Raw genomic sequence first — 25,041 nt, forward strand, 5'->3', positions numbered from 1 at the left:
CCAATGGCATCTATTCCCCATTTCTCAAAAATATTATAAGCAAGCATGATATTTCTGAGTTCTGGATGTAAGATCCTCTTACTCATTTGCTGACACTGTAGGCATGACCTACACCAATGTCTTACGTCTCTCTGGAGGGATGGCCACACATATCCTTCTGTAAGTATTTTCCTCAGCATGATTTTGAAAGCAAAATGTCCTCCACATACTCCCTCATGATTAGCTTGTAGAATATGAAAAACTTCCTCATGCCAGGGAATTCTTCTGAGCACCAGATCAGCCCCTTTCATGTAAAGAACATCATCTATCAGACAATAATAAGTACAGCTTTTAATAAATCTGTATTTTCTTTGTTTCGGAACTTCTTCAGGCACTTTACTAGTTAACAGGAAGCTTTCCTCACAAGCTTATGTCTCCCTTCCTTTGTATAAGGGCTCTTGCACTCCTACTGCATCAACATAAGCTGCTGTAATTTCCTGCGCAGCATCATGTGCATTTACATTTTTACCTCTTTCAATATGCTGGAGTGTCCAGGCATCCAATCGATTTAACAGTTTCTTCACCGCACTTATCCATCCCTTCAAATGAACATGCTTAACCTTCCAGACACCTAAAATTTGCTTCACAACCAACAGAGTCTCCCTTAATCATGAGTCTCTTAATACCCAGACTAATGCATACTTTCAAACCTTCGAAGAGGGCTACATATTCAGCTTCATTATTACTGCTGGCTTCAAGCTGAATTCCCATTTTCCGAATCTCATTTCCTCCAGGATCATAAATGACAATTCCTCCTGCACTTTTATTTAAACTTTTTTGTAAGATCCATCAAAGTGTAAAACAAATGCATCCTCTAGTATTTTTTCTTCATTCATGTCAGTATTCTTCTCCACATCTTCAACTAAAATAGGTCCTTCCTTACAGGTGAGGAGATCAGCCAAGGAAGCTCTGGTAGAGTTCTCAACCAAGAAGGTAAAAGAGTACTCATGTAACTACTATCCATTTAAACATGCTCCTGGAGATGTTTGTACTATTCAACATATGAGGCAATAGTGAACATGAGGTGAGAACCACAAAAGGCCTAGACAATAGATAAGACCGAAATCTCCTACAGACATACAAGAGGCTAGCCAGGACCAATTCAGCCGCTAAATACTTCCTTTCTAATTCACTCTTCACCCTACTCGCATAATAGACTGGCCTCATATATCTGAAACCCTCTCCCTACTGCAAAAGAATAGCACCAATAGCATCTGGTCCTACAGACGGATTCACATAAAAAGTCTTGGAATAATCTAGAGGCTTTACACTTGAAATATGAGTCAAGGATTCCTTAACTACCTCAAACACCTCTTCACTCTCTGTCATCCATTTCAGAGGCTCGGATTTTACCACCTGCTGAAGAGGATATAAAATCTGAGATAAATCTCGATAGATACTTCACCTTCTGGAGAAAGGTATGCAACTGCTTGGTATTCTCACGAGAGGACAGCATAACTAAAGCTTTTACTTTACCTGGATCTGGCTCAATCATCCCATTCTCAAATACAATATGTCCCAATATTTTAATGCTGGTCTGAGCTAACTGAGTCTTCTTAGGATTTAATTGACCAACATTATTATCACTTAAGAAGCTTATCTACCTCTTCCTTCAGCACATCTCTCTGTTCCGGGCTTAATCTCCTTATTTTTTGAAAAACAGGTTTGGCACCTTCCTTCAGCTCAATCCTCATAGGCTTCCCTTTAAATCCCCTGATCTCCTCATAAGAGGTGATAAACAAATTGGGGTATTTCTGCAACATCTTCAAATATTCTTCTTTCTCCTCAACATTGAGATCAGGATTCAATGATTGCTCAATCAACACCTAGGTTGATTCTTGAGAACATTTGGGCTGCATTAAATCCTCGATAACCTTAAACCTATCCACCTCTTCCTCACCGAACCCTGCTGCCCCCACAAAATCCACCTGTGAATCCTCATCTACCAAATCCACCAATGCTATTGTTCCTTCAACACTTTCTGAAGTCACCAAACTCTCATCCTCACTGCTGGTTTCGCTTCTCTCTTCCTCTTCACTTGCTGAATCTAAAACTTCAGCCTTGCTTACCACATCGATATAGATGGGGGTGAACAGATTTGTGTGATTACTCAGGCTTGTGTGGAGAGATAAGGACTGAAGATATCCCGCTCCTCTAGTTATCACATCAGAATGGCAAACCACTCCAAGGTGAAGACTTTAGGGATAGTGGTCTGGAGGTTGAGGCATTCAGTGTTTCATGTTGAGTGGATTGTCATGTGATGCCTGCGGGGTTGGGAGCTTATCCTTTGATTCTTGGAAGACCGTGGTTGAGGAAGGTAGGTGCAATTCAGAATTGGCAGAAAGGAATCTTTTTTGTACTTTCGAATGGGAAGAAATTGAATTGATGAGCCATCTCTCCTCTTGGCTAACTTAACTCAAACACACTTCCAACCAGAAATACCACCCAACCTCTTTTGGGAAGAAAACGAAAATAATCACTCTACTAAAGAAAACTTACCCTGCATCTGACTGACATTCTTCTTCCTAAGACCAATCACTTTCAAAGCCTTTTGAACCTTAGCACGGAGACGTATCACCCGAAGTTCAACATCAAGGCATCTATCTCTCCTGTGTCCACACTCCCCACATAACTCACGATGAATCACTCTCATGCGAGGCTTTGTCTTCATAGTTTCAATCCCTAACCACACAGAAATTTAAGCAACATTTCCCAGCCAATCTTCTGGGCCACTCTGTCTTGAGTACCCAATCTCAATTCAAAACTCCTCATGTCCCTAGCAGGATCGCCAAAAAAGATGGTAAGAAAAAAAAAAGGAAAGACAACCAAGAATTATGTACTTCACCACGTCAGATAGCTGAGACTTCATAGGGATCAGCTGCAATGTGGGCTCGTAGATGATGAGCTTATGAACCAAATTCCAAAGTATGTGTCTTTGTAATAGGCACCGAGACAAACCCCCACAAAAAAAAACTGACTGAACATGGATCACACAAACTCAAAGAGAGACAAAAGACTACACAGCCCGAAACAGACTGAACTTAGAACTGAACTTCCCCCCAAAACTCAGAAAACAGTCAGACTCTAAATACTATGAACCCACAGCCCACACTCCTGAGCTTCCATCAAGAACAACAGCTCATATTCCTGCAAAGCTGCAACAGCGACTCCTCCTCTCCCTCTCTATCAGTATTCAGAAATCTCCCGCGATCAAATCAACATAAGATCACAACCATGTCAAAGAGGCTTTCGATTCCTTTAGGATAACTTCTCTTCCCTCACAAAGCAGAAGATCAGTGATTGACGAACATCTGCAGCAAGCATCAATTGTCTAACTCCTTCAGGACAACCATCATCGATGCAGGTCACAATCCATTGCGCCTTAGCCTGCAATTCCTTGGTCCCTCTATCTCTTTGCATACGGAGTTCATGGAGTCTCTGTCGCCCAAAATCCTTCACACTCATCCTCTAAAAGCACAACACATAGTGCAGTTTCAGTCTCATGATAGTCACTCATAAGGTTGAAAACTGTAAACTCCATGCATAGCAGGGACTAGCTACTATGATATCCCCACCGACATCATCAACGCCCAACAATGGGTGTAGACCATAGTATAAACATATCCTTCTCACACATACAAATCCACACACCCACACATACTTGAGCGATCCATTTATACAAAGGCCTTCGTACTAAGTTCTTGTTGACTCAACCCTAGAATATTATGCTGCTTCTTGAAAATTTCTATATCTTTCTAGATTATTCTAAATCTTCCAAATTCAGGACGTCACATTCATCCTAGAGTGCAAACAAGGGTCCAAGCCTCTTTTCCAAATGAATTCTAACAAAGGTGATCTGTAACATAAATATGCTGACTATCCCTCCATGTCCCCTCAAGAAGAAGCTCCCAACAGGTGAATGCCATATAATCTATTTTACGCATATATATCTGTTCACACGCACACAAAGACACACACAAACATAACACTTCACAGTGCTCCTAAAGGATGGCACATACCATCCTTTCCATAGCACAATAAGAAAGAAATGCCATAAACCCCACCAGAAAATACAAGGACTATGATCCTCTCCCCTAAAAGACAAAAGAACAAACCATCCTTTTCATAACACAATAAGAAAGAAATGGCAACCACCAGAAAATACAATAAATGATACTCCCCCTGAAATTCTACACATGGAAAGTGTGCATCAAAATATATGAAGGCATACCGCTTTTGCAAGTGAATCTGTTAATTCATATTCACGAGGAGTATTTTCGATTATTGGCACAACAAGTTCATCATGGTACCCATGACCAATAATGCCTTTGATCATCTCCATATGTGTGATCTAAGAGAGCCCCGAAACAACAAATGTAAGCATACATAAAAAGCGACAGTCAGCAAAAATTTGAAAGCCTTCAATAGATCTGTAAAGACAATGGCTGCAAAAATAATAGCATTATAAACATATAAAAACATATTAAAAAACAGCACATCTCTATCAAATCTAAAGCCTAACAGTTCTCTTTTGAAATTAAAAATCAGGCAAAATTTTGCCACCTACACGAAACTCATTTGCTGAAGGGTTGATCATTGTTGCTAAGCATGTCTCTAATCCATGACTATGAATAACAGCTCCTGCATTTCGCATTTTATATGCCTGAACAAGAAAGGATAAAAGTTAGATTTCTTACATTCAAAAACCTCATCTTTTAGTGCTTTTCTGCAAAACATCCAAACTGTTCTGAGATGTAAATTTTTTATTTGAAGATGTTCATGTGCACTCGGTAGTACAATCAACCCAACTCTCCAAAACTTTTTGCAATATAGCCAGTTGTGTGCAATTAACCAATCAACAATTTTGATGTATGGGGGGGCACAACAGCAAGAAAAACGTGTGGACATTCTGTTTGATAATAGTACAGAGGAATAAAGACTGAATAAAAGAAAGTATAGGAATTACCTAGGTGAGGTTATCAAATTTTGAATGGTGACTTTGATAGAATGATAGGAATCAAATACTGCTTAAAAGGTTTCATATTTAGCTAGCACCTTGAAAGAAGATACCTTCATAAACAAGGGAGCACATTCGCTGCATTTTGGAGCTTTATGAGGTGCAGGCTTGGGCGATGGAGCAGACAAGATATTACCATCCGCATCCAATATGTACATATCATCAGGTAACATCCTCTCTTTCTGAACACCTATTGAGCCACAAGACAGCCAAATGTTTAATTACCAATTATATAAGCTATAATACGAATTTTCCAGTGAAAGTCATACTACTCTTAATGTCTTTCATATTGGATGAACCAGCCAAAACACTTAACTATGACTCTAGGAATATTTTGCAATTAATGTAGTTGAATAGACACACCAAAAAGAGAAAGAAAGAAAGAAATAAATTTTATTAGAGTCTTCAGAAGACCGATGGTCTATGAGACTAAAAGAAAACCTAATACAAATCACAGTAAGGATGGAGCTACTAAAACGAGCATCATCACCCATGCTGAATCCTAAAACTGATCATACATAATCAAATCAAATACATATGGATGTAACAATGAAAAGAAAAGGACTGGAGCGGAGCACAATCCTCCGTATGTCATGTCGCCCTAGCTAGTGCATAGCCGGTGATGGGACGCTGATGCCCGTCAAGGGGTGTTGTACATCATGGTTTCCTGGACGAGGCTCAACACAAGACCAGAGCCACCGTGACTCCCGTGGGACGTATCCCGGGTCTAAACAATGACGGGAGGTCCCCCAGAGTGATTTGTGTGGGTCGGGGTCTTTGTCACGTCTACAGCTAGAGACTAGACGATCAATGTCACTCGATGCGAAGAACTCTGTGATCCTGCCTTGAGAGGTGTCTGATGATGTGGCCAAGCCCCATCGCCTCAGTAAGTACTCTCTGTGTCGGAACCCCCTCGTGAATGAAGGCCGCGAGGCATCTCTGATCTGGGTAGGCGAGGAATCTAGAAAGGAGCCCGGAGCTGTCTCTGAAGAGGTAGTGGTAGCGACCTCAGATCTCGTAGTACACTAGGCACCTGAAAATAAAATGCTCCTCCGACTCGACCTCTCGACAATCGCACAATATGCATAAGCAATGCTCCCTAGGAATCCCCTCTGCTCTGCCGCTCTCTATGCGGAGGCGGTGTGATGATACCCAAAGTCCGATGGAGATCCGTAGTGAGTGAGGCATATGAAGCTCCGTGTACCCCGGTGGTGTGATGAATCCCTTCTCCGAAATACGAAGACAATAATCTCTGTAAAAGTCTCAAGCTCATCGATGTAGAGGCCAAACAGGGTCGGTGATAAGGGACAACCCTGTTTGACTCCTATGGTACTCAAGATCTCATCTGTCCGAACTTGGCCTGCGACTCTCTCATACAGTGCCATGATTGCCCAGATGATCTCCTGATCAAATCCCAGTGTCTGTAGGCATGTGATGAGACGAGCTCGAGGTACTGTATCAAAGACTTTGCGGAAATCCACAAAGCAGCAATATACCCTCTCCTTCCGTAATCTGGCCTCCTCAATGACACTCCTGAGTGTGAGTATGTGATCCATAGTCCCATGGTCTCGCCTGAAACCGGCCTGACCCTCTGCTCTGAGCCCTCTCATCTCTGCGAACAAGCTGACCGACGCATCCAATACACCTGCATAGATCTTGGACATCACATGTCCAATCATGATAGTCCTGTAGTTACTCGGGTCCATGGGATCCCCTCCCTTGTGGATGGGGGTGATGGTGTTGAGTGTCGAGGTGTTGGGAAAGCCAAGGCAAACAACGTCATTGAATAGCTTTGCTAGGATCAGGGCTAACGTGTCGATCCCATATGCGATAAACTCAGTGCATAGCCCCTCATGATCCTTAGCTCGGCCATTGTGCAGTTTCAATGCCGCGTCCTTGACTCCCCCTCTGGTGAACAACGAGCAAGTGGTGGGCGACGTGTGTATGATATTTGCAGTGGGCTGGTGTGGGACATCATAAAGATGGTGTGCATACGTGTGCCAGACTCTCGTGTCGATGAGGGGTGATGGAGACCTACGCTCAAGGAATCTCCGCCAAAAATCCTTAGAGTTGTTGCTGTACAAGATGTGCAGCAGCTCCTCCTCATTTCGACGAAGAAATGCTTGCTTCTTCCGATGTACGAGACGTCGGTACTTGCGTACCGTGTCTGGTGTGTTTGAGAGGTGACATTTGGTTTCAAGTCGGAGCTGTCAAAATCATATAAATTTAAAGGTGTAGCTAACAAAAGCATCTCCCTAAGGGTCTATAGACTTGAATTACATTATGAGGTCAATGTGTCCAAATACATGTGGTGGAGTGACAAGGCGAAACATGCAGCAGACACTATACTGTCATACTATCTCTTCTTTGTCTAAGTTCTCCATCGCCCATGGTAGGTGACTCCTATATCTATGGATGATCTCTCAAATCTGGAGCTGTTGTGTGTCAAAGATCCTCTAAGTTAGGGTCTTAAACGTCTATCAAGTGCCCTCTCTAGGGGTGGACTGCTGGACGGTGTGGTGGGCTCCGAGCATGGCCATGTTGCCTGGTCTATCTAGAGGAATCCTCCGAAGGCTCATGTGGAGGAGAAGTTTTGGAAAAACGCAAAGATATAGATAGAATCCATGCCTCATCCCTAGTTCACTTCACATGGTTTTGACATATACCGTCTTTGTACTTTGACTATAGCTTGGAACACACTACTCCTATCTCTCATTAAGGAAGACACTAATCTACTCATTTGCTCAGAACTCCTTCAAATGTACACATGTATCAGATCGCTGGATCCAAAAGAGTTTCCCATGAGGCTCTACTTTTAACAATATGATGGCTTCATTCAGAAGCCCAATCACTTAAACGAACATATGTCACATGCCATGCATATCGCAATCTGTTAGCTTAGAGTATCATCACACCGCTTGCAATTGGAGATAGGGAGACCGCAGGGGATTACGGGGGAGGACATGACTTGTAGGCTGTACCCCACCATGGCAATTGAGATAGAGGAGCGCTACATCTTCCGGTACTGGAAATAACTTTGACTATACTTAGGGTATCCAAATGTCTGGAAATAACTTTGACTTTCTTCCATTCCAAGCCTCAAAAGGTGCAATTGACTGCAAAGCTTTGGTTGGGCACCACTTCAACACATGAATGGCACACATTATAGCTTCCATCCAAATTTTATGTGGCAGCCCCTTTGTTTCAAGAGTGACCTATTTTTCCTTTCAGCCACACCGTTCTGTTGTGGAGTGTATGGCACAGTGAGAGGTGTATAATGCCTTTTTCTGCCAAATATTATTTAAAATCATTGGACATGTATCCCCCCCTCTATCCAAACTTAGGGTCTACACTTTACAACCACATTGATTTTCATCCATAGCAACAAAATGCTGAAAATTCATAAGCACATCTGAATTCTTTTCTGAGTGGAAACAAAACTAGAGAAATCATCAATAAAAGTAACAAAATAGAGAAGAGATCCTCATTGAACCGCATACATCTCAACTAGCTGCAATCTTTTAGCAGCCTGAATAGTCCCATCTTTTGAAAAAGCATAACCTTGCATCTTACCCAAAATGAAACCCTCACACATGTTTGGGAGGAACTTCCAATTTCAACAAAGCATCAACCATATGATATTTCTGTAGAACTATCAAGCTGCCATAATTGACATGCCCATACCTAGCATGCCACAACTCTGCATCATGCATAGTTGATGTAGAAGAGGAAGCAATGCATAGCAAAAGTAGAAGAGGAAGCAATGCAAGAATGCAAAATCATGTGACCACCTTAAGCTGATATAAACCCTGACAGAGAGTACCATAAGGCACAATCACTCTCTATCCCTAACTATGTGTTTGTCATCTTCAAAACCAACAAGATATCCTCTTTGTGTAAAACAGGAGACAAAAAGCAAGTTCTTCTTAACCCTGGGACAAAAAGAACTTCATAAATTCAGAGATCACAGCCATCTGCAGCTGTGAGCAATCTCCCCAATTCCTTTCACAAGCTCAGAAGAATTGTTGGCACGAGAAACTTTCTTGCCAATAGGGACATATGACAACCTAGCAAAAAGTACTTTAAGGACATAATGTGTCTAGATGCACAACTATCGAAATACCATGAATCTAAACTCTCATTCACACTGAATGAGTATGAATCCTGAGAGGTATCATAACTGCACATATAAGGTCATGCTGGACCTTGAAGATGCTTGGGCCACTTTGAAGGCAATGTATCAACCTTGCAGTGAGGCAGGAGTGTCATTTTTGAAAAGGCAACTCAATTGTGTAGGCATACATGAAGGGATTCCACCTCAGATCATGTCACTAAGATTCAAGATATTAGGTAATCGACCTATTAACAAATAAGGCAATCAAGGATAGGGCTTGTGCATCTGTAGCATCCCGTCTTCTTTGCTCATGTCAGTGCACCAGGTGCTCCTTGTTGCGCTTGGGCTTGCTGCCTACCACGTGCATTCCCACACACTAAGTATTAGGAGCAATCTCTTCTAGACGAACCTCTTCCCCAATAACGAAACCCCAAAAATCTCTTAGCCATGAGGAGGTAAACCTCCATAGAAAATAGTTGCTTATCCTACTGGCAAGAACCCCATATACATCACTACGCCATTGTAAAGAGTTCATAAACTGCCCACAAAATTCACATGTTGTGAATGGTTCATTGAACCAATGAAATGCATTAACACCACAGGTGAATGCTTGGCTAAACAAGTGTAATCTAACTATACCTGGAAATAAATATCCCCATGGCACGATGGCCTACAATGCAAGCAAAAGAGAGCGAATTCTGAGGGCAAAGTACTCCAAATGTGAGCAGCATTTGGGCAAAGCCTTACTAAGACAACTCGTAATCGAATCATCTAAAAAACTAAGAAGAAAACAGTCGTTCTTTCATTAAAGAAGGGAACTGAGCTGTGTTCTTTCTTAAGAAGTTATAGCTTGCATATTGCAATATTTTTATATTTTAAGAATACTTTTAGTTGGCACCTTACGGGGTCTAGTACTGGGAATGGAAAACCTAGGGACTAGCCTGAGATTAGCTAGGACTTAAAGCTTACCAAGAGGCATCGGTTAAAGCATAGCTAGGCTTAGGTTTGGAATATCCTAGGGTGAAACCGGCCTTCAATAAATCAAAGGGCAGTAAAAACTAACAAGTAACCAGTCAACACTATTACATTAACAATTCAGCAAAAGTATTGCCAGAAAATTGGGAGCTAGAGTGCCCCTGCAGCAAGATAAAGACACAGATTGGCCCCAAACCTTGGCGCCCCTTTCGGTATTTCTTTAATTAAGTGAGAGAGCCAGAATTCCAGGCTACATAAAGGATACATTCCTCCTTACAAATGGGGCATTCCACATCCCATTGAGCATCCACATACTCTGCATAGCCTTTATTGTTCACTGCTCTCACCACTACTGACAGTAGGTCTCCATCCCTAGTCCAAGAAGCTTGCACACAGCCCGGAACTGTTACTAGCAGCCCACTCAGCCACTCAGTTCCCCACAGTTGTCACTAGTGCCGACTTAGCTAACTATCTTCTCAAAGCAGAAAAAGGGAAGCATACACAAGCTTTCTCCTCTGACCAGGACTGCCATGACCAATAGTCTCTCACCCTATGGGTCGCGCATATCCTGATACATCAACTTGATTCCCATAAGAGAACTGGCATCACAACACAGCAAACACTATGGCAGCCACACCTATACCATCCCTCTCGAAGTTCCAGGGATACTTCCCATTCCAAGCATGGATTCCTGACCCCTGCCTACTCAGCAATGAGGCTGTACCAAAGATGTGACGTCTACCTAGCAACCCTTCCTTGCATGTGACCCATCTCTTGGAGAAACCAAAAACATATTCCCACACGGAACATGTTACTAGCCAAAGCCAGCAAATAGGATACACAATGAATTTGAACCTACTACATTCAATGCCCTTCCCTTTCTCAATTGGCATCAGTATCTCAACACATTAGCCTTGCGGGGCTCTGCTCTAACACCCATCTGACCATAGGCATCCATTCTCAGTGCAAACACCTGCATTTAACATGGGAGCTGTTACTATCACAAACAATCTCTACAAGCATTCATTGTGATCACCCTGCCTAGCAAGTCTCCTCATAAACCAGCCCAATGCTCATGGGCATTCACTAGAAGACTTACGTGCCCTCTTCACTAGCCCGAAGCTGAACCAAGCTCACTGACGAGCTAATGCAAACCACCCACGAGCTCATTAGATGCCCTGCTCAACTGGAAGCCTTCTAACTCAGCCTCCATGACAGCAGCGCATTCCAAGTGCAAGAAAAAGTGCGTTGCAATAAAGGGAGACAAGGGGGCAGATTGGAGGAGGGAGGAGGAGGAGAGAGAAACGTGGAATGGGGGAAGAGGGAGAGGAAGAGAGAGGTTGGGAGAGAAAGGACAAGGAAAGAGAGAGAGATAGAGAGAGATTGGGGGAGAGAGAGAGAGAGAGAGTGTGTGTGTGTGTGTAGGCAGCACGTACGAGGGAGGAGAAGGGCATAGATAGGAATTAGATGTCACATCAAAAAGTGCATAGTAGGGGGCAGATGGGGCCTTAGATAGTCCCTCCACATTTCCACCTAAAGGACCTCTAACTTGGCCCTTTTTCCCCCTTCATTACAGCCATCCCTTCCCATAGAATTTTGCCCTCAAAATTTCACAGCATGGCTGTCCAAAAGTGCAGCAAACAGCAACTACTAATCAATCCGGTAGGAGATAGGGGTGGTCCTAGACAATGCTTTCTGGCTGCCATAAATTTTCATCCTTAGGGTGTCCCCGCCACTTGATAAGGTACTCTATGCAGGCCTTGTTTCACAGTACATGGTCTCTGAAGCCCACAATGCGCTCCGGAACATAGAGGATGTGGCCCTCTTCATCCATAGGTGGCAGCTCTGGAAGAACATGGACATGCTATCCAACATGTGGTTTCAGCAAAGACACATGGAAAACATCACGGATCTTGGAGGTACTCGGTATTAAGAAGCCTCATTAGGGAAATTTGAGCATCAAGAGTGTCCATTGAGATCCACCCGAGTGTCCATCATTAGAGCATCAAGAGTGTCCATTGAGATCCACCCAAGTTGTTGGCCCTAATTGAGTTACCATTAGGGAAATTAGGAGCTTATTTGGGGCCCTCTAAGGACTTCCCTTGAGAATTTTCTCTCAAAAAAGGGGGCATGGATAATTTTTTGTAGATTAGCTCAAAACTTGTCGGACTTGGCAGTTTAGAACCTACTCTTTGAAGGCTTTCCAATGATATATACCATGATGGGGTTTGGACATGGGAATGGAAAGAAATTCCATTGGAAAGCCCTTAAAGAGTAGGTTCTAAACAGCCAAGTCCGACAAGTTTTGAGCTAATACCAACTGATATGCTACCTCTCCAACCTTGCGGATGATCCTGTAAGGACCGTAATACTTATGAGCAAGCTTTGTGTTGGCATTACCTTTCAGCGATGCATAACGGTTCTTATGGATACGCAAATGCACATAATCTCATGCGTTCATCCGCATATTTCTTCTGCTTGGCTTGGGCATCTTGCATATTCTTTTTTGCCAGTTGCAGAAGGGCATCCATCCTCTCCAAGTCATTTTGTGCTTGCTGATTTTTCACACAGCCATGTCAGCAATTGAAGAAGGCATCCCAACCTTGCATCCGTGCATTGCCTCAAACGGGCTCATGCCAATGGAGAGATGCTTGGTACTGTTGTAGCAAAATTCAGCAAGTGACAACCATTTATCCCAAGCCTTCTAAGTATCATGACAACAATGCCTCAAATATTCCTCCACCCATTTGTTTACCCTTTCTGACTATCCATCAGTCTCAGGATGGTAAGCAGTGCTAGGTGTGAGTAAAGTACCCACTGCTGTAAATATCTCCTGCCAAAAGTGACCCATAAATTTTGCATGTGTTCACTGACAATTTCCTGAGGGAAACCATGATGCTTAAATACATGCTCAATGAATTGGCAAGCAACCTATGATGCTGAATACCGGGTCTTAGTGGGTATGAAATGGGCCTGTTTTGTCATTCTATCGACCACAACAAAAATGTTGTCCCATCCCTTCTCTGTAGAAGGCAATCCTCTGATGAAATCCATTGCTATGTGCGTCCATTTGCCCTCTGGAATGGGTAATGGCTGCAAGAGACCTGCAGGTAATTTGCTGTCCACTTTATTCTGTTGGAAAGGCAAGCCTTCAGCCACATATTTAACCACATCTCTCCACATGCCTTCCCAGGCAAAGCTCTGCTTGATTCTTTCATATGTTTTAGTGATACCTGCATGTCTAGCCATGGGAGAGGAGTGCATTTCTTGCAAAACCAACTCGCGGTATTTTGAGTCTAGCACTAAATAAATCCTGTCTTGGCACCACAACAGCCCATTATGCAATTTGAAATCTGGATGACCCTGACTAGAAGGCTTTTGCAAATCTGAAAATATGGGAGCTGCTTTAGAATTCTCTCTTCCTGAATGCCATGAATCCACTCCTGATATATGGTAGAGATAGCAGACAAATTGCAAGTCCACATCCTGGGCAAGGCAAATGCAACCACATTTTCGTTTCCTTTTTTGTACTCAATGTCAAAATCATAGAATTGGACTACAACCAACCACCTCTTCTGCTTATATGACAAATTTGGCTGGGTAATGAAGAATCTGAGTGTCCTATGATTTGTTTTCACCTTGATTGTACTTCCGTACAGATAGTGGTGCCACTTCTTGAAAGCATGCAAGATAGCCAGCATCTCCTAATCATAAACATGGAAATTGAGTTCTTTGGCATCAAACTTCCTGCTTTCAAAGGCTATTACCCCGTCTTCCTGCCTCAGAGCAGCCCCCAATCCTTTGCCACTTCCACAATGAAAGGACGCGAAAAATCAGGGCATACCAAGACAAGTGCATGAGTGAGTAAATTTCAGGTCTTCAAAGCTGCATTGTGCTTCCTTTGACCACCCAAAAGCATCCTTCTTCAAGAGGTCAATAAGAGAAGCTGCCCTCTTGGCAAATTTGCGAATAAAGCGCCTGTAGAAGAAAGCAAGACCTAAAAATACTCTCAACTGGGTGGGATTTTGTGGCTGTGTCCAATCTTTGATGCATTTCACCTTTGCAGGATCCACCTGAATATCTACTCACAATATGCCCCAAGTACTCAACCTCCTTTGCCATAAAAGTGCATTTGTTGGCTTTTGCATAAAGCTGATGCATCCTCAAAATTTCCAGCACTTGCTTCACATGCTTAATGTGCTCTTGTCTATCCTCGCTGTAAATGAGGATATCATCAAAGAAAACCAGCACGCATCTGAAAAGAAGTGGTTGCAATATTTTGTTCATCAGTGCCTGGAAGGTGGCCGGTGCATTAGTCAATCCAAAAGGCATCACCTTGAATTCATACAAGCCCCGTTTTGCGCGGAAGGCTGTCTTGTGCTCATCTCCTTCTTTCACCCTGATTTGATGGTAACCAGACCTCAAATCTATCTTCGTGAAAAACAAAGCACCCTTGAGTTCATCCAACAGGTCATCTATTTTGGGGATTTGAAAATTGTTCTTGATAGTGACCTTATTTAGATCCCTGTAATCAATGCACATGCGGTATGATCCGTCCTTCTTCTTCACCAGAAGCACCAGGGAGGCAAAAGGAGAAGTGCTATGAGAGATGAAGTTCTTCTCAAGCAATTCCCGCACTTGTACTGCCACTTCCTCCTGCTCAACCTTAGAGAGACGGTATGGGAGCCAGGGCTTTGTTTATGGGCTTACTGCCAGGCTCTAGAACAATGGCATGATCCACATCCCTGTTTATTAGCATTACTGGGATCAAAGGGGAAATCGGTCCCCCTTCGTGGCTCCAACATCTGGAGCTTCTTCCACGATTTGTGCACCCTCTAAATCGTCATGAGTGGCATCCAAAGTCTCAAAAGCATCCATTAAATCCTCATCATGCGATATCTCAATAATCATGCTGAGTTTTGCAATACCACTGTTACGCATTTTGCAAACTTCCAGATGCTCACGAGTCCACTTCTCACCACACTTAAAGCATAAGTTTGCCCTCTTTCTGCTGTCCATAATAGGCCTGGTGTGTTCATTAAATTCTGATTTTTCATTTCCAACACTTGACTTCGCTGCTCACTTAGCATCAAATGACCGGTATGGCTTAGCATATGGCATCTTGCTGTCTGTAACTGTGGGAAACCTCGGAAATGGTGCTGCTGCTGATTTTCTTTCATTCCAATCAGTCACCTTAGGCTTCTTCTCCGCCTCATGTGCATTCCCATATGCGTTACCCGTTGTCATCTTATACTTGTTGGCATGTTTGGACTCAAATACCTCTACCAATTGGGCTGCACGCTCAATTGTTTGAGGGTTATGTGCCTTCACATCTACAACGAGAGAGGGACTCAATCCTTGGATGAAACGCAACAACTTCCCTCTCTCAGATACGTCCTGTACAAACAAGGAAAGTCTCCAAAAATGCTGCAAGTACTCTTGGATAGTACCGGTCTGCGCTAATGCATAGAATTCAGCCAGATATTGCTCCAGTATGAGTGGGGATACAAATGTGGTGATCAACTCCTTGAACTCTTTCCATGTAGCCAGGGCCTCTGAGGCGAGTCCCTCATATAACGCCACCAAGTATGTGCATAGTCCTGCATGTGCATACCTGCAAAGATTATGCGATCCTCATCCTAATTTGGGTAGAAGCGGAAATAATCTTCCAACTTCGTGAGCCACTCCTCCAGCTCATTAGGTGTGCGAGTGTCCCCTTTGACTTATGCACTGTGAGTTTGTCCTTGATATCCTTGACTGCATAATTCTTGTGTGTGTAACCTCCGGAAGTGCGGACATCATCACGCTTGAGGTTCACATAATCGGAGAAGGACATCTCAAATTTGATGGCCTCAAGTATGGCCTTATAAGAACACAAGAAGATGCCAGCATATCATAAAAAGTGGCTTGCTGCCCACCACTAACACCCTGCTGTGTAGTAGCTGCTGCCATCTGATGCAGTGACTACGTCTAGCTATATGTGCTTGCTGGCGAAGCGATAGGTGCATGAACCCCTGGCTGCGTCTCTCTGCCAAATGCATCTCTCCAAAATGATGGCATACCAAAGGACTGAGAAGAGGACTGGCCTCTCTCCCAAGGGTATGGGCTACCATATAAACCCAAGCCAGCTCCAGGCATACTCGCTGGTGCAATGAAAGGAGCACTAACCGGATGCACACCACTGGGTCGGCCCAAAAGAGACGGCTCAACCTGCATAGATGCACAAAGCTGTGAGCCAAAAAGATGGCCTGACATCCTGCAAGAAGGTGCTCTGTGGCACAGAAAATGCATCATCTAAGTCCACATAATACCGGGGTACATACAACGGTCTAGAAGACTAATGCTCATAGGCACAACAGGCATCTGCCATAAAACCCCTGTGTGGAGTAGACAAAACATCCTAACTGTCTGAGTGGTCCCCTTGCTGGGGTGCGGGCAACGTACCCATATCCTGCATAGCAATGGCAGATGTGATCTGCTGCCCCATCTGGGCAAGAGCGGTATCCTACATAGCCATGGCTATGGTAAGCTGCTGGCTGAACTCCTGTCCTATCTGGCGGAAAGCACCCTGGAGCATAGAAGAAAGGGCATCCAAAAACTGTGTCTGCACTACCTGCGCTTCCCAGGATACAGGAGAGGGAGGCTGAGTCGAAGGAACTTCTATACCACCAGTGGATTCAACCACTGTGGCAGGCACTTGCTCATACTGAGCAGCCTCATCACTGTCATGCAATATATCATAAGGAGCACGCTTTGGTGGCATGGTTACTGGCCCTAGTGAGAGGAGAAATGGATAGCAAATCCCTGCTGTAATGAGTACTTGAGATAGTGTGTGGAAACACGAGAAAGGTTGATGGAGAGGCTCAGAAGAAAGGTCATCGAAGAAGCTTTGAAACAGGCCTAAATAAGCGAAAATAGAGCTGTGGAAAGCCCCTAAAAGAGGCTGGAAAATTCTGAGTTTTTGCCTTTTTTGTTTTTCATTTTTCTCTTTTTCTTGTTTTTTTGTTGGGGGGGGGGGATCCCTAAGTCACCTAAGACACTTAGGACTCCTAACCTAAAGACTGATAAGACAGTTAGGACATTGACCTAAGGTAACCTAACTTGACTGTTTAACCCTAGTTAACACTAACCTAACCTAGACCAACTAACTAGACCTAAACCTAACCAAACTAACCCAATCCTACTAACTAGTTAGACCTAACCACACCTAAACTAACCTAACCAACCAACCAACCCACTAACTCTAACTAATTGAACCTTAGGAAATACACCAAGGTTTCTGCGGTTTGCAAGTATGACGGGCGGCAGTAGCGCAACAGCGAGAGGGCGGAGAGAACCGCGGATGGAGGTAGAGGCGAAGGCAACGTGGCCGTTGCAAGGCAGACAAGCCATGGCAAGGAAGAGGCGAAGGCAACGTGGCCGTGGCAAGGTGGACGGGCGATGGCAGAGGAAGAGGCGAAGGCAACGTCGTATCATAGCATTGGGAGTAACGTTGCAGTCCAGTATGGAAAACCGGTTCCGTCAACGAGACTGGAAGGGAGCTGGTCGGTCCAATCGACAAAACTGGAAGGGAGTTGGTTGACGAGCAGAGTTTGCCGTACGGGCAATACCGCAGTGGGTACTCAGGGTTTGGCGCTGGACAACAGTGCGTTGCATCCCGTTATCCTCATGGTTGATTTCGAAGCTGGTGGTCGATGCTCCATCTTGCAATTGGTCTTAGTTACCTTTTCTTGACGCTGAACTACTGCTGCTTGCATGGAGTCATGTAGGCAGCATTGAGAATGAGAAGCACATGGCCCTAGGAAGGAGCTCTGATACCAATACAATGAAGGGAGACAAGGGGGCAGATTGGAGGAGGGAGAAATAGGAAGAGGGAGAAGGATAGAGAAGGGAGGAATGGGGGAAGAGGGAGAGGAAGAGAGAGGTTGGGAGAGAAAGGAGAAGGAAAGATAGAGAGAGAGATAGAGAGATTGGGAGAGATAGTGTAGACAGCACATAGGAGGGAGGAGAAGGAAGTAGATAGGAATTAGATGTCACATCAAAAAGTGCATAGTAGGGGGTGGATGGGAACTTACATAGTCCCTCCACATTTTCCACCTAAAGGACCTCTAACTTGGCCCTTTTTCCCCCTTCATTACATGCGTTGAGCAGCCCATACAAGGCCACGATATCCTGCAGTTTATGGTCATCAAGCAGCCCCCATTCTAGCAACAAATCCTTCCGTTCAGCCCGAGCAAGGAAGGCAGGATATCGTGGCCTTGTACAAGCTGTTCAATGCACTTTTTCTTGCACTTGGAATGGGCTATTGTCATAGAGGCTGAATTAGAAGGCTTCCAATTGAACACGGCATCCAATGAGCTCGTGGATGGTTTGCAGTAGCTCGTCAGTGAGCTTGGTTGAGCTTTGGGCTGGTGAAGAGGGCACGTAAGTCTTCTAGTGAATGCCCGTGAGCATTGGGCTGGTTTGTGAGGAGGCTTGCTAGGCAGGGTGATCTCGCTCCTTTTCCCCGTCCAATTTTCTGCCCAAGGCCTTCCTTGGCCTTCCTTTCCAAAAAGGGGGGCCTGCATGGGCTTGCCACGTGGCAGCCCATGGCTTTGGGTTGCCCCTAGGCCCCCTCTAGTGGGGCCTTTTTAAAAAGACCACCAATGACCAACTTGAAAATCCTAAGGTTCTTTGGGCCCCTCTTGGCCCTAGACTTTTCATTTGCCCCCAAGGGGTTCTAGCACATCGAGTAACCCTTGACCTCGCCCCTTGTTTTCCTAGGGTCCTACCCACATGCAAGCCAACATTCATGTGCCAGAAATCACGCCCTTGTGACATCGCCAAGGTTTGGGGCCAATCTGTGTCTTTGTCTTGGTGCAGGGGCTGTTAGAAATGAACCAACAGAGGGTCGCACAGCGGAAGACTGATAGTAATGCCTAGGAGCTCACACAGTGTGATGTGGGGTATTGAATCACAAACTTCTTAACTTATGCGCACAGATGTGCAAGCCAGTAAATAGACAATGCTCAGAGACAAATATAGAAGCAACACTTTATATTTCCATCCGTCCAAAAACTAGGACAGGATACAATACCAAAAGGTTCTTCAACACAAGCCTGGCACTTCTAGATCTCTGAGCCCGCGTGCTCCACCTCGAGCATATGTAGACTCTCTGTCTAGATCCCTTCCACCTTGTTGTCTGGAAGCCAGCCTAGGTGGGCAGCCACTCTAGCTCAGTCTGCAGCTTCTCCTAGGTCACCTTGTCCTCCTGAATGTAGGCCTAAGGCTCCCCCTTTGCTGCTCGTGTCTACTGTCCTGAGGGCTGCTCCAAGTGATGATGAATGAGGACTGGAGGCCCTCCTTTTATAGGCCCCAAGGGGGCTGGCAGGAACCGACCAAACTGGCCGACCAATCTGTGGCTGGCCCAGCCCTATTAGGGCTCACAAACCGCGGCCTTTTGGGCCCACTCTTCACCTATTGGAGCAGCAAAGGAGGCTGCCATGAGGCAGGGACCTGCCTTTATATAGGCTGGGCCCTTGCCCTGAGTGGAGGGCCATCTGTACTACTCCGTACAGTTGCACTACCTGTCCGCCTCTATTCGGGGCCTGTTCCAGCCCGTGCAGACAGCCCTTGAAGCGCCTCTGAAAGGCTACTGTGCTGCCCACATGACAGCTCATGTGCTGCCCATGTGGCACCCCCCGCCCTTATCTTTTCAGCCTAGGTTCACCCCCCCCAAGCTCTCCTCATATGGGAGCTTACAGATGGGGAGGTGACCATTCCAACACCCCCTCTCACCGACACATCCAGGGCCAATGCCAACACGTCGATGACGATGCTCCAGTAACTCCTTGGTCGTAGTCCTCTGGAACATTTCGATGTCATAATCTTTTCCTCGCTTTTCATCCAGTGGCTCCTGCTCCACCAGCTCTGGTTTTGCTTCCGCACACCATCCTGGTACACAGGTCCATCTTTGGTAGCACCTCCTGGCACCACCTCCTTCAGTCACATTCCTGCCTTCGAACTCGAGCCGTCACGATCTTCCAGTTGTCCCCCTCATAATGAGTGAACAACCTGGAGTCTTCCAGGCACCATGCTTTGAGGGTAGGCCAAATGGCATGAGTCTGTCTTTTGACCCTTTTGACCAACTGCTGCCAGTTGATCCCTCACCACCTTGACCTTCATCAAGTGGCTATGTACCATATCTCTTTCTTCCATATCAAGATTGTAGAGTTGATGCTGAAGAGCAAAATCCGGGACGTGTTGTCCGTCTCGTATAGATCCTTCAAAGTGACCCACGCCTCTACTAACGTCTCGACCATCTGGATATGTGGAAGAACAAAGTCCGCCGTAGTCCCTATGATTAATGCCAGGGCATGGGCATCTCTGTCTTCCCAAGCTTCGAGCTCCTCTTTGTCTACAGCCATGATTATCTTCCCTTGCCTGTCCACCATGTTCTCCGGCTTCGCCTCCACTCCCGTTGTCAGCTTCCACAACTTCCAAGCCACTAAATGGCTCCGGATTTTCACCTTCCAGATCAGGTAGTTGGTCCCATCTAGTTTCCCAGACTCTCCGAAGTTAGGGATAGTGAATGAGAGAAAACTAGGGGAGGAGGAAGGGAGAGTAGGGGCTGAAGAGGCTGTAGAGGTCGACATCTCTGCTGTTTATACCGCACAGCAAAGTCAACCAAACTCAATTTTCAGTAGACCAAAACTCTGAACGCACCTGATTGAACCTGAGTCGCCCTCCTTCTCGCAAGGGCACTATCCTCCAGTCGTGGAAGTCGATTCCCAAGAGCGTCTGAATCAAGGTCGTCCTTCAACAAGGTCCCTGCCTTCAGGCTCCCACACCTGTGAGCCTCCTACTTGGGCTCTGATACCATGTTAGAAATGACCCAACAGAGGGTACGCACAGCGAAAGACTGATAGTAATGCCCAGGAGCTCACACACTGTGATGTGGGGTATTGAATCACAAACTTCTTAACTTATGTAAATAGATGTGCAAGCCAGTAAATAGACAATGCTCAGAGACAAATATAGAAGCGACAATTTATATTTCCATCCGTCCAGAAACTAGGACAAGATACAATACCAAAAGGTTCTTCAACTACAAGCCTGGCAATTCTAGATCTCTAAGCCCGTGTGCTCCACCTCGAGCATATGTAGACTCTCTGTCTAGATCCCTTCCACCTTGCTGTCTGGAAGCCAGCCTAGGTGGGCAGCCACTCTAGCTCAGTCTGCAGCTTCTCCTAGGTCACCTTGTCCTCCTGAATGTAGGCCTAAGGCTCCCCCTTTGCTGCTCCTGTCTACTCTCCTGAGGGCTGCTCCAAGTGATGATGAATGAGGACTGGAGGTCCTCCTTTTATAGGCCCCAAGGGGGCTGGCAGAAACTAACCAGCCTGCACCAAACTGGCCAACCACACTGGCCGACCAGTCTGTGGCTGGTCCAGCCCTATGAGGGCTCACAAACCGGGGCCTTTTGGGCCCACTCTTCTAGGGCCTTGGCCCTCCACTCAAGGCAAGGTCCCAGCCTATATAAAGGCAGGTCCCTGCCTCATGGCAGCCTCCTTTGCTGCTCCAACAGGCCTGATCCAGCCCCGTACTGCTCCGTACAGTTGTGCACCACCTGTCCCGGGTCTGCACACCCTCTGTACTGCTCTATATGGTTGCGCTACCTGTCCGCCTCTATTTGGGGCCTGTTCCAGCCTGTGCAGACAGCCCTTGAAGCACCTCTGAAAGGCTACTGTGCTCCCCACATGACAGCTCATGTGCTGCCCATGTGGTAGCCCCCTCCCTTATCTTTTCTGCCTAGGTTCACCCCCCCCATGCTGTCCTCATATGGAGGCTTACAGATGGGGAGGTGACCATTCCAACAGGGGCACTCTAGCTCCCAATTTGCTGGTAATACTTTTGCTGAATTGTTGATGTAATAGTGTTGACTGGTTACTTACTGCCCTTTGATTTATTGAAGGCCGGTTTCATGGTTCCGTCGCCGGGACATCACCAACTTTCTCAAGGGGGTTGAGTCCGTGGTTGCTTTGGTGAGGAGACATCACCATCTTCTTTAAGGAGGTGAGCCTATGGTTGTCTCTGCTGCAAGTATTGCTTGCTGTAATTGTATTGCAGCAAGGATAATTCAGCAAGTATGTCACATAGTGACGAGGATTGGGATAGTGGACAGGAGTCCTCCAAAGATGGGCAATCTTTGTTTGAGGGAGCTTCTGTTGAACATGATTAGAATGCTGATAGGCAGCCATATGGACCTATGCCATTGAATAGACAGCCAATAGTTATGCCAAATGGACAAGATGCTCCATTGCAACAGTTTATTCATGGTCCTAGTGTTGATATGCATGGCCATGGCTATGGTTTCCAGCATGCAAATCAGGGACAGCAACTCATTCCGCACCCCACAGTGCATCCACGATATTTTAGTGCTGATTCTGAGTTTCAAGTAGTGGCTGGCCAAGTTGGAAATAGCCAAGGAATGCTTGGAAATCACCCTGTTGGTTTTCAGCCTAGAATGCAAGTTATGTAAAGGTTTATGCTTGGGGGTATGCAAGTCGGAATGCAGAGAGTTATGAATGGAAACACTGGCATTCAACCAGAAATGCAAAGTGGAATGCATGGCACTATGGGAGCTCCTGTAAGCATGCTTGGTATGCAGGGCACTGGGGCTGGTATAGCAAATCCTGCTATGGGTAATGGCAATGTTGGTCAGGCTTATGCTGTCCACTGCGATGTATGTGGGAATAGCATTGGCGCAGTCCTCATGCAGAATGCACGGGTTGTTGCCTACGAGAGTAGAATGTTGCAGGCTGCTGAAAGAAATTTGCAAGTATATGAGAAAGAGTTGCTGGCTGTGGCTCTTGCTCTTTCTGCATGAGAGCATTACTTGCTAGGGGTTGATTTCACTGTACAAACAGATCATCAGACCTTGAGATATTTTCCTTGCTCAAACTAGGTTGTCAGAGAAGCATATGCGTTGAGTCTCGAGTTGGATGCAATGAAGGACTAGTATGCAGAGGATGGGGAGTCTGCAGGGTTCTAGGATCAGTTGTCTAATGGACAGCAGCATTTGCATTATACTTTCAGAGATGGATTCCTTCAGATGCATGGTCATCTCTTAGTGTTACAAGCAGTTTGGGCCTAGCGTGCAGGGCATCGACGTACTGATGCTTTATTGAAAGCAGAGGAGACTTTCTTTGGCCAACTTTGTGACAAGGGATGGATGCTTTTGTAAGGAATTTGCATCGTATGTTAGCAGATCAGTGATGTAGCTTATGGCTTGAAGCTACCAGATCTTTGAAGGATTTATAATGCTTGAAATGTGAATCTCCTCAAACTGTGCTAGAGGATATGCCTTCTGTGTGTAGCTAGAGGATGGGGAAAAAGATGATATCTTAGTTCCAGAGAAGGTATTGGCACATAAGGGAAGGAAAGCCAGAGGTAAAGCTTCTCTGGTTTGTATGCAAAGTGCCTAGACGAGGGTGATCTGGCATATACACCTTAGGTGTTTCAGCTTTACTTGGAAGCTTTTTAGCTTGAGCCAACTTCTGTTGTGGCTCCTTCAAGCTCAGCAGAGCGTAGGTCTGGAGCATTGCCTGATGCTCAAGAGAACCTCTGTCTCTTTGTTACAGACAGGCTCAAATATCTAGAGGTCGCTTGGTGACATTGTATGTTTCACCTGAGGTACTGCTTGCTGACAGTATACCTGCCTTGGGACTTCTATGACTAGTGTACTAGTCACTATGAGGTTTGTAGTGTATATGGATTGCTACCTAGGCTCTTAACAATCATGTATGCTATGCCAATTTGTGATACATGCTTAAATGCTTTCAGAATGCAATGGAGGACGCTTGTAATGTTTCAAAAGACGGGTATGTCACGAGGGCGTGATTTCTGGCACACGCATGTTGGCCTGCATGTGGGCAGGACCCTGGGAAAACAGGGGCGAGGTCAAGGGTTACTCGATGTGCTAGAACCCCTAGCATTTGTGCCTTGGGGACAAATGAAAGGTCTAGGACCAAGAGGGACCCAAAGAACCTTAGGATCTTCAAGTTGGTCATTGGTGGTCTGTTTTAAAAGGTCCCACTAGAGGGGGCCTAGGGGCAATTGAAGGCCCTTGGGGGCAACCCAAAGGCATGGGCTGCCACGTGGCAAGCCCATGCAGCCCCCCCTTTTTGGAAAGGAAGGCCAAGGAAGGCCTTGGACAAAAAATCGGACGGGGAAAAGGAGCGCGATCACCCTGCCTAGCAAGCCTCCTCAAAAACCAGCCCAATTCTCACGGGTATTCACTAGAAGACTTGCGTGCCCTCTTCATCAGCCCAAATGTAACGAAGGGGAAAAAGAGGCCAAGTTAGAGGCCCTTTAGGGGGAAAATGTGGAGGGACTATATAAGTCTCCATCCACCCCCTACTATGTACCTTTTGATGTGACATCTAATCCTATCTACTCTCCCTTCCTCCTTCCTGCCTACGCTCACTCACTCTCTCTCTCTCTCTCTCTCTCTTCCCTACTCCCTCTCAATCTCTCCCTCTCTTCCTACCTCATTCTCTCTCTCCTACCCTTCCTCTCCCTCTTCCCCTCTGTCTCTCCCCCTTCTGCTCCTCTATCCCCCTTTCTCCAAATTTGTCCCTACCCCCCCTTCTCTACATTGGTATCAAAGCCCAAGCTCTTGGCACTTGACCCTCGTTGAGTCTTGCTATCAATCGTAGTTTACCAGCGCTTCAGGCTGAGGGGAACTACTAGCCCATCGTCGGCCCAGCTACATCAAGGAAACAAGCGTGGGCTACCAGCAACAAACAGCACGAACGTGTGCCATCAACGAATCCTTGTGCGCCATCAACAACGTGTCCGATTACGTTGCTACTCCAGCTCTGCTCCAACTTCCTCGTCGTTCCCTACCTCCAAATCC

At 45.6% G+C, this 25,041-nt stretch overlaps 1 protein-coding gene across 4 annotated transcripts in view; it reads right to left on the bottom strand.

The window, feature by feature from the left end:
• Window positions 1–25,041, bottom strand: part of LOC147895459 (haloacid dehalogenase-like hydrolase family protein) — a 156,703-nt gene that overhangs the window by 118,015 nt on the left and 13,647 nt on the right. For 2 of the 4 annotated variants that reach the window (XM_087383607.1, XM_087383608.1), the window contains exons 2-4: window positions 5,110–5,246; window positions 4,607–4,702; window positions 4,271–4,390 (exon numbers count right to left, since the gene is read on the bottom strand). In XM_087383607.1, the coding sequence (XP_087239733.1) occupies window positions 4,271–4,390; window positions 4,607–4,702; window positions 5,110–5,246 (353 nt within the window). The remainder of the gene's footprint in view (window positions 1–4,270; window positions 4,391–4,606; window positions 4,703–5,109; window positions 5,247–25,041) is intronic. The other 2 variants (XM_087383609.1, XM_087383611.1) reach the window with 1 other exon arrangement.

The sequence above is a fragment of the Dipteris shenzhenensis genome, chromosome 13, assembly GCF_047967505.1.
Source record: "Dipteris shenzhenensis isolate YYH24624 ecotype China chromosome 13, Dip_SZ_1.0, whole genome shotgun sequence".
NCBI lineage: Eukaryota > Viridiplantae > Streptophyta > Polypodiopsida > Gleicheniales > Dipteridaceae > Dipteris > Dipteris shenzhenensis.